At 37.8% G+C, this 17,343-nt stretch overlaps 1 protein-coding gene across 7 annotated transcripts in view; it reads right to left on the minus strand.

Annotated features, from left to right (window-relative positions):
* DENND5B (DENN domain containing 5B) overlaps positions 1-17,343 on the minus strand; it is a 198,650-nt gene that overhangs the window by 72,075 nt on the left and 109,232 nt on the right. For all 7 annotated transcript variants that reach the window (XR_007153926.1, XM_047866470.1, XM_047866467.1 and 4 more), the window contains 2 exons: positions 8,711-8,898; positions 1,734-2,270 (listed from right to left, as the gene is read on the minus strand). Coding sequence is in view for 6 of the 7 variants with exons in the window: in XM_047866470.1 (XP_047722426.1) it covers positions 1,734-2,270; positions 8,711-8,898 (725 nt within the window). In the remaining variant the exon portion in view is untranslated. The remainder of the gene's footprint in view (positions 1-1,733; positions 2,271-8,710; positions 8,899-17,343) is intronic.

The following is a 17,343-nucleotide window of genomic DNA, read 5'->3' on the forward strand; positions in this document are numbered from 1 at the left end:
CTGAAAACCCATCCAAAGCTATTCAAGCCTTTGGAGAAAACATGTGCAACAAGCTGCAGGTTCCTGTTACCAGACTGTCTGCTGCACGGAATGGTTCAGTAAATTGTAACCAGTTCTTAATTCAAAGTGTTCTTTTTGTCAGGTCCATGTGTGTACAGGAATTCTAGTCACAGTTTGGTACTAGCTGAAATATGGAAGTGAATTACTATTTCAGCTGCTGGGTTGGTTTTGCTTTTCATTCTTTTGAGTAGGTGCAGTGTGGCAGAAGCCAGAAAGCGGAAGACGGAAGGGTAAGTTCTGACAATCTCCTCCTTAATAGTCATTGGCTTCTTACCAGCATGTTTATTTTTCATTCTAAAATTTAGGAAGCCTTTAAAAAAGTTCCTTATGGAAACCTACTTATTCAATTTAAGTGCTTCCATAGTTCAGATGTATTTACATAAATCTGAATAGCCAGAGAAAGGTTCACGGCAGTCTCTAAAAATCAATACACCTCTTCAAAAGATATTTTACAGGTGAGTACCAATTTTACTTTTTCTAGAGCAAACAGTTTTTTTTTTTTTTCCTCTAAATGGGCCAAATGTCTGCCTTTGATGTTCAGACCCTCACAGACTACAACACTGAAATCAGCAAAGACTTGGCTTGGAGAACTAGCATGTGATAGTCCTGTACATTTTCCTACTGAAAAATGAGATGGTTACAAGCCTTCTGGAATCCGCATGAAACTTTCATTTCTCTAGTCGTTACATAAAAAGAATTCCATTTATAGTTTGAAGCTACATAAAGATTAAGAAGGAAGAAAGTACCAGTGCTCAATTTAGATAAGAATTTGAATTGCCCCAAGGATAAATCATGAGTGTACACAGATTAGTTCCAAGTTGGAGAGGAAAAAAAGGTTAAGCTTAATAAGAAAGGAACCTAAGAGCAGGAATACATTTGGAGAAGTGAAGGCTTCTTAATTTATTGAAGAAGTTTTCTCAAACATAAAATGTATCAGAACTTAACCGTTCAGTGTAGTTTATATACTTCAACTGAAAAAAATGTCTGAGGAAATCAGAAAATAACCTTTGATACTACCCACCTTTACAAAATTTTTTATTAATATTTGTCAGAGACTCTATAATTGTAAATTAGCTTCTTAGAATACATTAGCTCCTTTGAGAGGTCTTTCAAGACACAAAGATACCATTTAGCAAAAAGCCATAATGCATTCTAATAGCAATATCGTGCCTTGGCAAAACTGAAGCAGGGGACTGAACTATACCCTAGTGACTCAAAAGAGTTAATGCACACCTCTAAGTGCTTTTATCTAGAAAACAAAAATAAACAAAAAAATTGGTAGATATGCCAAGAAAATCTGCCAGAAAACTCTATGGTAAACCTTAGACAGAAGCTTCAACTTCAGCAGGACAATCAAAAGCCAGTGTCATTTTCTGTCTTCCTTTCCCACAAACTTTGGAATAGAACCTTAGACTTATAGTCATAAAACCTAATTTATTCACTTTTCCTCTCTTTTTGATCCTAAGATGAGGTAAAACTTTGTCTTCTGAAACTAGAATGTTACCTTTGCATGGACAAGTTGAGACGTCATTATAGGACAAAGACAAAATATAAGAATAAGTTCTTAACGGGAAGGGAGAGAGGAAAAATCTGTGTTTAAAAAAGTTAACGAAATTAGTAAGACAGCCCACTACGAGTCATAAAAAAAGGGAAACTATGTTTTTTTTTTTTACTTTGTCAAAGTTCTGCATCTGTTCTCGGTTGGTAAGCCAGGACTCCATGTCCTGGGCAGTCTGAATCACAAATGCTTCGTAATCTGCAAACATCTGTGTGAAGCGGTTGGCAAAGACCTCGCGGAGCTGCACATTGAGCTGGTAGTCCCTTAGCTCAGCCTCTTCACACTGCAGCTTTAAATCCTTTTCTTTTTCACTCAGAGAGGCAGAGAGGTCCATTTTTTCCACGGTCACACCAGTCCGCTTGGCCAGAGCTTGGAGGCGGGCTATGGTTTCATTGCCCTTCAGTAACTCATACATGCTGATGTTATGAGTGGAGACATTGCCATTCTTCTTGTCATTAACCAAGTCCTTAAGAACCAGATTCTTCAGTTTTGTGGCACTCTCACTGCAATGGAGACTGCCCTCAGGAGGGATACCAAATTGAAGAAGCACTTCAGAGAGTTCCTGGATAAAATCCACCTTATTGGGGAACTGTGGAAACTCTTCAGGCAATTCAATAAAATGGTTGTCAATATCCACAAAACACAAATTAGCCTGAAAGAGAAAAAAGTAATACAAAGGTTTTAAAATAAAGGAATTTTATATTCTAAAATATCCTTGCCAACTATTTTTTTAAGTTCATTTATTCATTTTGAGAGAGAGAAAGAGGCAGAGAGAAAATTCCAAGCAGGCTCTGTGCTGTCAGCACAGAGCCTGACATGGGGTTCGGTCCACAAACCATGAGATCATGACCTGAGCCAAAATCAAGGGCTGGATGCTCAACTGACGGAGTTACCCAGGTGCCCTCTTGCCAACTGTTATAAATAAAGTCATAGATTACACTGACTTTTCAAAATTAAGATATAACTGACATATAACATTTTGTTTCAGGTGTATGAATCAATATGGATTATGAAATGATTACCACAGTAAGTCTAGTTAACATCCATCACCATAAATAATTACAATTTTTCTTGTGATGAGAACGTTTAAGATTTTATTGTGCCTTTTATGCTAACTTTCTCAAGGCTAAGAATTTTTATTCTTTAAAAATTTTTTTTCTAGCATTTTTATTCTTCAAAAACAAATTTCAGTTAAGCATGGGACTCAATTCCAGCTCAGGTCATGATCTCACAGTTTGTGAGACTGAGCCCCGTGTCAGGCTCTGTGCTGACAATGCAGAACCTGCTTGGGATGCTCTCTCTGCCCTTCTACCGCTCACACTTTCTCTTTCTCTCAAAATAAATAAAGAAAAAAAGCAGCCAGTTATTTAAAAAAAAAAGTTCTTTTTCCAGCATTTTTTCCCCTAAGGTGAGTATTTTATACCATATTTAACATATACGGATAATTTTCTCTGGGATTTAGCAATTTGTTATAATCTGGACATGATTCTGTAACACAGAGCATCCATTAGGCATTCCTAAATGAGTAAAGGTACACAGAGTCATAGTACCTTACAAATAGAAGGCACTGGGTAAAATGTTCAATGGATGAATCCAGCCTAAACTTCCTATGCCATTCCACTGCTCTGACGCCATCTGTAATTTAGAATTAATACTTGCTAAAATTTAGCAGCTTAGTACCCCCAAATGGGATAAAATTGGCAAAGAGCAATCCAATTCACAAAAAATTCACAAATTTTCAGTTTATCCAAAATTAGCTTCAACCTCTTAGACCACAAACTGTTTCAGAAGTTGTTAGACAAATAGCAGGAGACAGTGGTAGAGGCAAGTGCTTAGACAACTACAAATGATTGCCCCTTCAATAATTAAGAGCTGATTCAGGAGATATTTTTGAGTTGAAAAAAAGAGGAAATAGAAATCAGAGCAAAGTTTTTTTGAGTTTGCTTATGCAATAGATTTTGATTTTATATTGAATAAAAAGACTTTTAAATATTTTCTAAATAGTTATGGACAATTCAAGTGGCCAAGTACATGCATGCAATTCTGATTATCCCTCAGGTACTTGATTATTATAGTAGACTCCGAAACAATATTTTACTTTTACTGCTCACACTCTCTTAATCAGAACAAGGTTGTCAGTGTAAAGGAAGATTGTGCTCATAGACCCTGGAAGGGTGGGAGGCCAAAGGTACAGCCCAACACATTAAACTGATGCTGACTACATTAGTGGCTGGACACAGGGCATAGAGTGGAAGTCAATCACCAGAACAGAAGTTTCACCTTGTGTCTCCCTGTCTCTCCTATAGCCCGGCCACCCAGGTCAGCAAGGAGACAATTCACACTGTCCTTTGATCCTGTATGGCCAGGTAAGATAAAAGGAGGAGAGCAAAGAGTTGGGTTTTTATTTTTCTCTTTTGATCCCTGATCTTTATGTTAGGTGCTGATGTACAAGAAGTACAGCAAAGTTCTACATTTAGCTCAATCGAAACTCAAGAAGACTTTCCTCCATCTAAGAACAGAGAATCAATAACAATTCCTCAAGTCTGAAGTGACCTCTGAATTCAACTGTTTATTCTGCAGATGAAATAATTGAGGCCCAAGAAGTTAGGTGACTTCCTGACACCTGTTCTAGATAAGCATCCTCAAACAGCCTGGTGGCTTAAAAGATTTTTTCCCTACAATTTTCCTCATTTCCAACATCAGTAGTTTCCTCTAATTAAAATAAGAGGTGAAGTCAAATCTTGCTGAAGACAGTATTGCTGCCTACAGTTTTCTGTAAATCCACATCCTTATATATGTAACTATAGTCTCTAGAAAGCAGGGTATGTTGAAAGATTTAGGGGGAGAAAGTAGGTCACTATAATTCAAATGGATGATTCAGTATCTTTAAAAATGGAAGAAAAAAATTCACTAACTTGCTAATGTAAGTGTTAGCCAGCAACCTCCCACCACTTACATTTTGTACCATCTCCTTCATTAATGCCTTCCTGCTATCTTCTTCTATCCTTCTATGAAAAGAGAAAATGATACATCTGGGAAATTTTAAAGCTTGTTGTGCTCATATAACCACTGCTGAGATGAAAGGGCCGTAGGGCAAGGCGGGTGTTCCAGCACCACAGCTAACTGGCCTGCCTTCATGATTCCATGAGTCTCTCATACCCTCCTATGACTGTTTAGGTTGGGGACAAGTTGGGGCTTTGATTATCGCAAAATAAAAATAGAACTGTTAACTTGCATTATGAAGACTTATGGAAGAAAAACCGAAAAGCCTTTTTTCTAAAACAAACAAGAACTCCATATAATAGGGCATTCTGCTAAGTCACTTTCTTACTTTTAATACCATTAAATTAAAAAATTCCAACAGAAAAAAATAAAAATAAAAATTCTATCAGGAGACCGCAATAAATATTACATATGCAATAAAAAACACTCTTGACATCTCAATCTTATATTGTTTTAGGACTAAATATTTCTCTATTTTTTACTATCAATGCTGCTTACACACGTTCAAGTAATCATGTCTAGTTAAAAATGAAAAATGCAAAAAAAAGAGAGAAAAGTTCCCTTAAAAGAAAGGGAACAAAGACTTAAAGTTTAATCATTTCTTCTGCCACGAAGCTTTCCCATGTCCCTACCCTAAAGGTATTCTGATTTCCTCTGCATATATGCTTAGTTCATTCATTCCTCTTAATTATTTTTTTAACCTCTGTTATTGATATTTGTAAATGACTTACTTTGGAAAGCAAAAATTACATCTTATTTATCTTGATGTCTCCTAATGTATCCTACACTGGTAGTGTATGAGAAGACACTGTTTGGTGAATGAATGAATAAGACTCAAGGAGACAGTCATTTTGTGGAACCCCAAAGATGTACACAGGAGGAGGAAGTATCCAGGAATGTGAGGCCAGGGCAGCTCTCTCCATGCTTACTAAGGAATATAGTTTCTCAACGGCTGAAGTTAAGCTGGCATAAGGGTAAACTGGAGGAGAATATTTAAATTTTTTTTTAATGTTTATTCATTTTTGAGAGAGAGACAGAGAGCATGAGTGGGTGAGGCGCAGAGAGAGAGGGAGACACAGAACTTGAAGCAGGCTTCAGGTTCCAAGCTGTCAGCACAGAGCCCAAAAGAGGACTTGAATCCACGAACCATGAGATCACGACCTGAGCCGAAGTCGGACACTCAACCGACTGAGCCACCCAGGTGCCCCATGGAGAGAATATTTAAAATATTCCCACAGAATCTCAAGGGCAAGACATAACAAAAACAAAGTGGAAAAAGCAATTTCAGTTTTTCTCTGGATTTCTTGCCCACCATTTACTGTAAAGACAAGCAAGAATGGGAATAAGCGAAGTACCCTTCTCTGCAGTTCATCCCCAGTGCTGTATCCTTCTACCGTCACTTTCTCTACCCCACCCCCTGAAAAAACGATTTAACAAATGGCTACCTGTGCCTATCATCTTAGAACTATGGGGAAAGTAAGTGGGTGGTTAATTATAAGTCTATGTAGTTACATTAGTTAGCTAACAACTAAAATCATACCTTCTTAAAATAATCATTTTGCAAACTTATCATCTTCATAACTATTCTAAGAAGCCCTGCCACTATTTTTTTTCCCATCACTATTTTTAACTATTATTTTATTTTATAGTTTTCAGGGAAAGGAGGGAGGAGGTATTACTAGTGAGTGCATTTAAGTCAATTTTAAAAATGGCTATTTTTATACCTACATCTTCCTCAAATTATGTGAAGTAGATTATTTATCTCACTGTAAAATGTTATGAGCACAAGGTGATCTGTGTGTATTTTTTTTTTTTTCAACGTTTTTTTATTTATTTTTGGGACAGAGAGAGACAGAGCATGAACGGGGGAGGGGCAGAGAGAGAGGGAGACACAGAATCGGAAACAGGCTCCAGGCTCTGAGCCATCAGCCCAGAGCCCGACGTGGGGCTCGAACTCACAGACCGCGAGATCGTGACCTGGCTGAAGTCGGACGCTTAACCGACTGCGCCACCCAGGCGCCCCTGTGTGTATTTTTTTTACTCTAAAGATAAGCAAAGTTAAAAATTCTGAGAGCTAATGCAGCAATGTCTGTGATTTTCTAAACTTTTAATTCGTTAAATCAATCCTCTTTAATAAATGTACATACCCATCTATTCATAGAGTAGAAGAGTATGAAATAATCTGGGTCAGCTGTTAGCATTTTCTCCCAAAATAATGATGTACTAACATATACTTTCTATACAGAAGCACTGCTATTTTCACAGCTGACCCAGGTTATTTCATATTATTCTACTCTACGAATAGATGGATATGTACATTTATTAAAGAGTATTGACTGGGGCGCCTGAGTGACTCAGTCAGTTGAGCATCTGACCTTGGCTCAGGTCATGACCTCACAGTTCATGAGTTCGAGGATCTGCACTGGGCTCTGTACTGACGCTTAGAAGCCTGGAGCCTGCTTCGGATTCTGTGTCTCCTTCTCTCTCTCTCTCTGCCCCTCCCCTGCTTGTGCTCTCACTCTCTCTGTCTCTCAAAAAACAAATAAATAAACTTAAAAACGTATTGATTTAAAAAGTAAAAAGTTAGAAAATCAAAGTCACTGCTGCAAGAACTTTCAGAATTTTTATCTTTAGAGTCAGAAAATATACACATATAGGGAGACAGAAAGATTTCCCCACTCCAAAAATATATAGTTGGCATTTAAAAACTCTCAACAATTATAACTCATGTAAAAATGGGAAGATAATATTTATATACCAAAACATACTGTCTTACAAAATATCACTTGATTAATATACAAACAGACCAGATACTCAACAAGAAACTAAAACATGTCACTATTTAAGTCCTTAAACTTAAATTGCATTTAAAATACATTTGGCTAATCTATTTCTTTTTCCTTGAAAATTTAAAGGATTACTTTTTGAACTGACAAGATAGTTAGATTAATCTAATAAAAGAGAAAACAAGAGAGTTCAGGTAATAGAGAAAAGAGAGATAATGGGGAGGCAAAAGCAGAGAACATGCATAAGCTCAAAAGAGCAAGACAACTTTTATAAGCATTTTATATGATCCCAATCAAGCTATTTTTCCCTGAACAAAAATGTTAATTTTGGAAGGGAAATATTCATTGGAATAAAGTAAGCAATGGATGATTACAGGAATCATTAATGGGTATAACAGCTGTAACTTAGTATGTTATTTTAAATTCACTTATTAAAATGAGAATCTCTATGGGAAATAAGAACAAATAAAAGCACAGCACAGCATGAAAGATCTTATTAAGAAAGATGCTAATTAAATAGCTAATAATATCATATAGTTAACTATTTAATGTTTTTTAATAGGCCATGGCACTCTCATCACTGTTTCATTTCAAAGGTTTTACAGTCCAATTCCGAGTACCATTAACAACAGATAAAAACTACATTCAAAATACTTTCAAGAATTCCTAATTTTCTTAAACAACATCTGAAAATACAATACACAGAAAGCACAGTAACCTTAAGGTGGCCTAAAAGCTAGGGGTTAGAGTTTTTATCTCAATCACCTAGCCAAGCTGCATTTAGAAAAAAGCTGATAACTAGCTTAGGTCTGAAAACAAAGAATACTAAAGTATTTGATATTTCCATTATCTATAGTTTGCTGAAAGATGTTACTTTTCATTTGAAGGAAGTCAAGAATCAAATTCATCTCAATTAATGATGTGAAGATGTGAAAACCGGGGCTATTTTGTTTAAAAGTAGAATTTATTTATTTATTTATAAAATAAATGAGGGGAAAAAGGAATTAAATGTTATTCGAATGATAAAGCAACTAGACAATGCTACTGTTGCTCCCTCCTCACAGATTTATCGCTGTGAAAACTTGCCACTGTCCTGTTTGAACCATGCTTACTTAACTAATGACTAGTCCCAGCAAGCATCAGGAGTCAGGATCTGCACTCTATGGTTCAGGCTCTACCTTAGCCCTACTTGGAAAATTCAGGACAGTCAGAGACACAGTTTAGACAAAGACAATGCTAAGAAAAGTGGTCTTGACCTAAATCAACAAACAGCAAATGCTTCATCACCCATTATAAGTTTTACCTCTTGAGGAAGTTCTAGTTTAGAACGGTCAGTTCCTTCTTTTGACTGAAGGCCCATCAGATAAGGGACAGGAGCATCAAGAAAATGTAGCAGAGAAGCAGGGAGGATGGGCACATAAACATGCTGCCATTGAAATGGGAACAAAAGTGTGGTGATGCCTTCCGCCACAGTCATCAAGCGTTGATAATCTGCACAGAACAAGGAAAAAAGGAGGGGAAGATTCCAAATAAAAACATAATCACTGCATTAAGCTTGAAAATATTAATTTCCAGAATAAACTCTTGTTCTAATAAATAAAATGTTTCTTTATGATCATGCAGAAAATAGGTCTATCCCACTATAATTAAAGAGTTAAATGGTTTCACTTGAATGGTATTAAGGGGGTAGGAATAAGTGGGAAACCTTATCATATTTTTGCTTCTGAAATCACCAGTATGTAAATTTACATTCCCTTAAAATGTGAAGGAAACAAGAACTAACAGAATTGTTCCTGGCATGTCTCCTATTGAAAATGTATAAGAATATTGCTACTGATCACTTTTTGTATACATGCAGATCTATATAATCCCCAATTCAGAGGCTCTTTTTTTTCTTGTATGTATGATCATGGTGATGATGGCCTATGGTTATCCTGATAATACTTATTTTAGCCTTCATTTCATGGGTATAAGAAATCAAACAAATACATGCATTCATAATTATACGTCTTATATTTAACCCCCAACTACATAACTATCAAATCTAAAAACAAAGTGAAAGTTATCAGAAAATTAAAAGTTGGTTTTTGCCTGTGTTTTGTTTACATTAATTAATTTATCAAAACTAAAAACTGCTTATAATATTAAAGTGCCCCCTCCTCATTTTAGATATAATTGACATATAATACTATTAGTTTTAGGTGTACACATAATAATTTATGTATATATTGCAAAATGATTACCACAGTAAGTCTGGTTAATATCCATTACCTCACATAGTTACAAATAAAGTGTCCTCTTAAACCACTCTGCCATGGATTACTTTATATATCCACTGTCTATAATCCCTACTTAAACCTTTAGAGGCAGATGTGTTTAGAATTCAGTTTTCTTCTTTAAATTTATAAAGGTAATATTGTGCATATACCACATACATAAAATAGCCGGGGCAGGGCCCTATAAAAAAACACATTAATATTTCTGCAGCAAACTTTATGAGTGTCCTACTAGGCAAGATAAAGAATTTAAAAAGGCCTGGTTCAGGTCTGGTTTTCTAATAAATGAGTTACAAAAAGAATCTTTGATTTTCTGAATTTTTTTGGATTTAAGAATTTGATTTAAGAATTTAAAAATTGGGGCGCCTGGGTGGCGCAGTCGGTTAAGCGTCCGACTTCAGCCAGGTCACGATCTCGCTGTCCGTGAGTTCGAGCCCCGCGTCGGGCTCTGGGCTGATGGCTCAGAGCCTGGAGCTGTTTCCGATTCTGTGTCTCCCTCTCTCTCTGCCCCTCCCCCGTTCATGCTCTGTCTCTCTCTGTCCCAAAAATAAATAAACGTTGAAAAGAAAAAATTAAAAAAAAAAAAAAAGAATTTAAAAATTAAGAGATATTATGGACTTGTAATTTTGCTCTCACAGAATTCATTAAGCACAAAAGGAGTAAAATCTGGGGAAGGAAGATTTTGAGGAGTCTTTTAAAAAAGGTTAAAGAAAATGACCAGATGCTATCTGGTTCATGTCCACCCAAAGAACACCTGTCCAAGCATAAACAGGATGTTTTCTGCTTAAAAGTCTTTCTTGTGTTGTTTTATAATTCGTATACAACTATCTTTAATAGTCTACAGTGGGTTTTTGGTAATGAATCATCAGCTATTCATAGCCTAAGTAAATTAGAAGTTTCCTTATTTGATTCACTATTAAGATGTAAATGTTAGGGGCGCCTGGGTGGCTCAGTTGGTTAAGAGTCTGACTTGGGCTCGGGTCATGATGTCGTGGTTCGTGAATTCAAACCCCACATTGGGCTCTGTGCTGGCAGCTGAGAGCCTGGAGCCTGCTTCAGATTCTGTGATTCCTTCCAAAAAATAAACAAACATTTATAAAAAGTTTTTAAAAAGATGTAAATTTTAGGTGAAAACCTGTTTATAGGAATATATATACATACATATGTATATGTGTGTGTATTTTTTTTTAATGTTTATTTATATTGAGAATTTGAGAGAGCACACAAGTGAGGGAGGGACGGAGAGAGAAGGAAAGAGAATCTCAAGCAGGCTCCACATGTACAAAGCCCAACAAGGGGGCTCAATCTCATGACTGAGAGATCACAACCTGGGCATGATGCTTAACTGACCGAGCCACCCAGGTGCCCCTCAAAGGTATTTTTTAACAAATAAATGATTGCTGGAATAATACTATATAATTTTGCTGCATATCTACAACTTAAATAGACTTGATTAGATTTTGTCCAGAAGAGACTAAAGAACTTTTAATTTTTCAGTAGGAGAAAATGGTAACTACTCAGACAATAAACTATGCACTCAAAAATCGCACTTCTTGCATATTCATATATTCACTTAATTATCTGCATGGCCACATTATGAAGAAAATTCAAATACCCATTTACTAAGCTGTGGATACTGCTCATTACAGAGAATTTTTACCAACTGACTCATACTTACTATGTTTAAGTGTCCAGAACTTATATGGATCAGAACTACTGTTTGGAAACAATCAAATTAAACATTTTTTTCCCTCCTCTATATTAAAAATGTAAAGATTTTAATAGTGGAATATAATGCAAGTTTTCAAAGGCCTTTCATAGTAGGAAGGGACCTTCAGGAAGCTTCCACAGCTTTTTGGAAGTGACGATAGAATGAAAGCACAGGGTGCCAGAGTGGTTCAGTCAGTTGAACGTCCAACTCTTGGTTTTGGCTCAGGTCATGATCCCAGGGTTGTGGGATTGAAGCCTGTGTCAGACTCCATGCTAAGCACAGAGCATGTTTGGGATTCTCTCTCTCTCTCTCTCTCTCTCTCTCCCTTTGCCCCTCTCCCCTACTTGTGCACTCTCTCTCTAAAAATAAAAATTAAAAATTAAAAAAAAGAGAGAATGAAAGCACAATGTTGCTCTACCAGGAAGAGGTATTCCACATGTCACTCCTGAAGTCTGAGAAACACAGAGCTCATTGAAAACTTAAGAGAAAGAAAAAAATTAACTTCATAGTAATCTCATTCACATATTTTATGATTTGACTATGTTCAAAATGTACAGTATGTATTATACAGATGGACTATTAGAAAAATAACTTGATTGTTCTGGTGTATGTTTGCTAACTTCTAAAAACTGCTATTAGATTTACTGTGGGTTTCTATGGAGTTTTATGGTTCTAAAAATCGTGATCAAAATAAACTATTTTCAGGAGTTTTTTTGGTATTGTTGATTAAAGATTAGTTTTCTAAGACAATTACTTCCTTAAAAAAAAGTCTGTTTCAAACTTAGCTAACTTCTTAAAAAAAAACCAAACATTAAAATCTAGATTTTAAAAAAGAATTACAGGTTTTACACATTAAATGGGAGAAAAAATCTAAAATATCTTTAATTTATTTTTTTCTTTTTTTTTAGTATTTCTTTTTAAAAAAAAATTTTTTTTTTAACGTTTATTTATTTTTGAGACAGAGAGAGACAGAGCATGAACGGGGGAGGGGCAGAGAGAGAGGGAGACACAGAATCGGAAGCAGGCTCCAGGCTCTGAGCCATCAGCCCAGAGCCCGACGCGGGGCTTGAACTCACAGACCGTGAGATCGTGACCCGAGCCGAAGTCGGACGCTCAACCGACTGAGCCACCCAGGCGCACCTTTAAGTAATTTAAAGTAGGGGGATATTCTTCCTCCAATCCCTTACCCACCTCCAACTTATAAAAACCTTACTTAAGAATGTTTTTAAGGAAAAGGAGAAGATCCATTCGGTTGAGAAATACTTAGTAGTAATCATTTATTCTGTCAATGCACTTCAGTTAAAAACTTCAGAAACACACCTGTTTTTGAACAAGTTGGGTTTACTACTAACTCCTTATGGAGAGGGAGAACACACACTATGGGGATCTGTGGAATGTCTTAGTAAGTAAGAGACAGGGTTTAGAGATAACGTATTACAGCATTTGGGCTGGGTTGGGACAATTTTAGGTAGGGTCTAAGGAAGTGGAGATTTGTTTTGGATTAGACACTGTCAGAAATCAAGGCAATTCTAGGAGCGCCTGAGTGGCTCAGCTGGTTGAGCACCTGACTCTTGATTTTGGCTTAGGTCATGATCCCAAGGTTGTAGGATCAAGTCCTGCATCAGGCTCAGTGCTTAGTAGGGAGCCTGCTTGGGATTCCCTCTTTCTCTCTTCCTCTCTCTCTCTCTCTCTCTCTCTCTCTCTCTCTCTCTCTCTGCCCCTCTCCCCTGCTTTCATGTGCACTCTCTCTCTCTAAAATAAAAAAGAAAAAAATCAAGGCAGTTCTATGACAGGGTATCTCAATAAATCTGACCTATGGGGAATGCAGACTAAGGGGGGTGGCTAGAACTGTACTTGGTAAAAAAGTAGAACAGCAGCTACTAATTCAGCAAGAGAAGAGGACGTTTGGTATTTTGTGAGGTGCACAGTGATCTTGCTTGAAGTAGATGTTCCTGTGAGACTATTTATATGTTCTATAGAACAACAGGGCTCAGCTGTGAGCATCGGATCAGTTTGCACTTACAGTGAGCCCTAGTTTAAGAGCTAGATCAGTTCCTCGGTGTCAGGGCTACTTTAATATTTCTTTCTCAATTATAAGCCAGACATTGGTGAAAGGCTCAAGACTCTAAGCAGTCAGATCCTGTGTCAGTTACATATTTATTGCCTCTTAGTTCCAAATTCACTTAGTACATGGTCTAAGCATTTTCTTTTACCGTAAGCACAATGTTAAGCTTTGCCAGTAGAAAGTAATGCTGAGACACTGCAGGAAGGAGCTTCTCTTCCTAGTTCCACAGTACAACCGCAGTGTTTTGTTTTTGCTCCTGTTGCATGGTTGATCCGCAGTGTGGATATGTGAAGACATCTGGTCGTAGACTTCCCCAGCCACATGCCGAGTGGGAGTAGCCTCAATGATTGGGCCAGTAGTCATCTTTCCATGGCTCCGCTAACACAGATATCACATACCCAGATTTCATACCCACAGTGGTGTCCTGACAACTTCTGTGTGCCCACTCACCAGCTACAGCTCACTTGTACCTCAGAGGTTTGTTTTCCACTTGCCCAGTGACTGAGGATCAGCTCTGGACCAGGCAACCCATCGACCTTCTCCACTGGGCCGCAACTGCTCTTTCTTCAATGAACTACAAACCTTAGCCCTAGGAAATGGGTTACCCTCCAAGTTTGTCCTTCCTTGGGTATATGTTAAGAGTTTTCTTCATATCTTTTTTTAAAATTTTGTTTAATGTTTATTATTGAGAGAGAGAGAGAGAGAGAGCATGAGCAGGAGAGGGGCAGAGAGAGAGGAAGACACAGAATCCAAAGTGGGCTCCAGGCTCTGAGCTGTCAGCACAAAGCCCAACGCAGGGCTTGAACTCACGAACCATGAGATCATGACCTGAGCCGAAGTTGGACGCTTAACCAACTGAGCCCCCCAGGCGCCCCTCTTCACGTCTTTATAGTCACTTTCTATTATAGCTTAGTCATTCTTCATATTACATTTCTCTGTTTAAAGTACAGATGTGGTTTAATCTGTTTCCTGATTGGACCTAGGCTGAAAGGTCCAGGGTTTTAAGCAGTCAAATCAAATGCCTAATAGCGTGGCCACTTTTTTTTTTTTTTTTTTTTTACTATTGGTAGGAAAAATGTTCAATCTTATAGAAAATAAATTCTTCTAGTAATGGCAAGTAGCACCCTGGGCTATTTTCTGGTTTGATTATGGAAAACTCTCACATGGAGAGTGAAAATCAATTATATACTTTTCCCTCTTCTACCAGACACTGAAAGACTGATATAAATGGTTTATATTTCCTTCAGCACAATTCTCCCACTTGCTGTGGATATTCTATGTTTATTGTTTCCAGTTCTATGTTTTCTTCAAGACTGGCTGAAATGTCACATCCTTTTTAATAAGGCAATTACTTAGTGGAAACAAGACAATTCTTTTTAACTCAATCAAGAAATAAAAGAGCTTTCTTTTTTAGGTATGATTTGAGATATTTAAATATTTTAGGAAAATTATTTTTTCTTTGATACTCAAAGAATGTGTAAAAGACATTATTTTCATATTTAAGACATCTGTCAGCATGGCATATGAGGCTCTTCATGATGTGTCCCTTTCCTACCTCATTTCTTACCACCACCCCACAGGCAGTCAAATAATTTGCCTATAGTTTATTCACTGAATCTAACATGTTTTCATAGGTTTCTGTGCCTTTGTATACACTTTTTCTCTGCCCAGGAGGTCCCTTTCCCTTGTAGTGTCTGGCTAAGTTCCACTTTTTCCTTAGGTAACAGTTCCTTTGCAAAGCCTTCCCTAAATACTTATCATTACTAGAGCCCCATCTACATGTTTCCACAGTACCCTAACTTTATTTCCATAAGAGTAATTATTCATCTCACTAAAACTATTACAATTCTATTACAATTATCTGTTTATGTGTCTATCTTCCTTACTGTACCATCATCTGCCAGAGAACAATGACTGTATTTTTAATCTCACAATTTTCGGAACTTGGTATAGGGCCTACTACGTAGTGAGTGGTCAGTAAATGCATGTTAAGAAATTAATAGGTTGGGGTGCCTGGGTGGCTCAGTTGGTTAAGTGTACAACTCTCAGTTTCAGCTCAGGTCATGATCTCATGGTTTTGTGAGTTCAAGCCTCACATGGGGCTCTCTGCTGACAGTGCAGAGCCTGCTTGGGATTCTCAGTCTCTTCCTCTCTCTGCCCCTCCCCTACTCGCCCTGTCTCTGTCTCTCTCAAAATGAATAAACTTTAAAAAAAATTAATATGCTAATATCTAAGGTAAGCAAAATAAAATAAAGCTATTTGGATATTTAAAAAATTATGCTTTACCACATGATACAGAATATACTGTCAAAAATTTGCCTCACAGTGGTTATATGCAGACTTTGAGATGGCCCTGCCTCCGCCATCTCAGCCCCTTTCTAACCAGTGTCATTGTTTTGTTTTTTTAAATTTTTTTTAAGGTTTATTTATTATTGAGAGACAGAGAGAGACAGAGCATGAGCATGGGAGAGGCAGAGAGAGGAGGAGACACAGAATCCGAAGCAGGCTTCAGGCTCTAGCTGTCAGCACAGAGCCCGGCGCAGGGCTCGAAGTCACAAACCGCAAGATCATGACCTGAGCTGAAATCGGACGCTTAACCGAATGAGCCCCCTAACCAGTCATTGTAAAGAACAAGGTCAGCCCCACTGGGACAGCTGAGGGGTCTGCAGTTAGACCTGAGGCAGAGGGCACAGGACATGGAGGCACAAGGCAGTTCCAGGGTTGGCTGGTGGCTCAGTGTCCCAGGGGGAGGCCATGTCTAATGAGATTTGCATACTGCAAAGTGCTGCCAATGGAGGTAATGAGGCTGGTAGTGTCCAGCACACCTTTGGTGAACATGATGACAGAGCTGGAAGATTACACACCTACAATCCTGGGTGCAATGACTGGTTACCACTTGATGTCACCTGATGCTGGCTTTGAGGCCTCTAGCACATGCATAATTCGGCTCATCTCTCTGGCTCCAGAAATTCATCTCAGATACTGCCAACAATGTCCTACAATATTGCAAAATGAAGAGGATAGCCTCTGGAAGCTCTCAAAACAAGAGCAAGAATTACAAGTTTTCTTTCTTTTTATTTTAAGTAGGTTTTACACCCAGTGTGGAGCCCAACGAGGGGCTTGAACTCATGACCCTGAGACCAAAACCTGAGGTGAGATCAAAAGTTGGATGCCTAGGGGCAAATGGGTGGCTCAGTCAGTTAAGCGTCTGACTTTGGCTGAGGTCATGATCTTGCAGTTCACAAGTTTGAGCCCTGTGTCAGGCTCTATATAGACAGCTCAGAGCCTGGAGCCTGCTTGAGATTGTGTCTCCCTCTTTCTCTGCCTCTCCTCTGTTCACACTTTCTCTTTCTCTCTCTCAAAAATAAATAAACATTAAAAAAAAAAAAAAAAAGAGTTGGATGCCTAACCGACTGAGCCACCCAGGTGCCCCAAGGATTACAAGTTTTCTAACAAAAGAGAACCTGACGCTTGACCTCAGCAAGTACGGTTTCAAAGTGAAGAACCTGTGCCACACTTCACTTGAGCTAACCTAAAACATGCTTGTTTGTCCCCTTGTCCCCACACTGACCTGTTTTCATAATAAACTATTATAACAGCAACAAAGATTGCCTAAAGCTCATGAAGATATTACAAAAGACAGAGTACAAATGCAAATCAATATGAAAAAGTTCAACCTCAAAAATTCAATGGGGAAAATGAACCACATTTTGCTTATCAGGTTGACAAAGATTTGAAAGAAAATCACAATAAAGGTGTGGAGGAAGAAGTATTTTCACAAGTTGGTAGAGCTTTCTATTTGGCAGTATCTATCGAAAGCTTAAAAATATATAGATCAGGGACGCCTGGGTGGCTCAGTAGGTTAAGCACCTGACTTTTGGTTT

The sequence above is a fragment of the Prionailurus viverrinus genome, chromosome B4 (assembly GCF_022837055.1).
Source record: "Prionailurus viverrinus isolate Anna chromosome B4, UM_Priviv_1.0, whole genome shotgun sequence".
NCBI classification, from domain to species: Eukaryota; Metazoa; Chordata; class Mammalia; order Carnivora; family Felidae; genus Prionailurus; species Prionailurus viverrinus.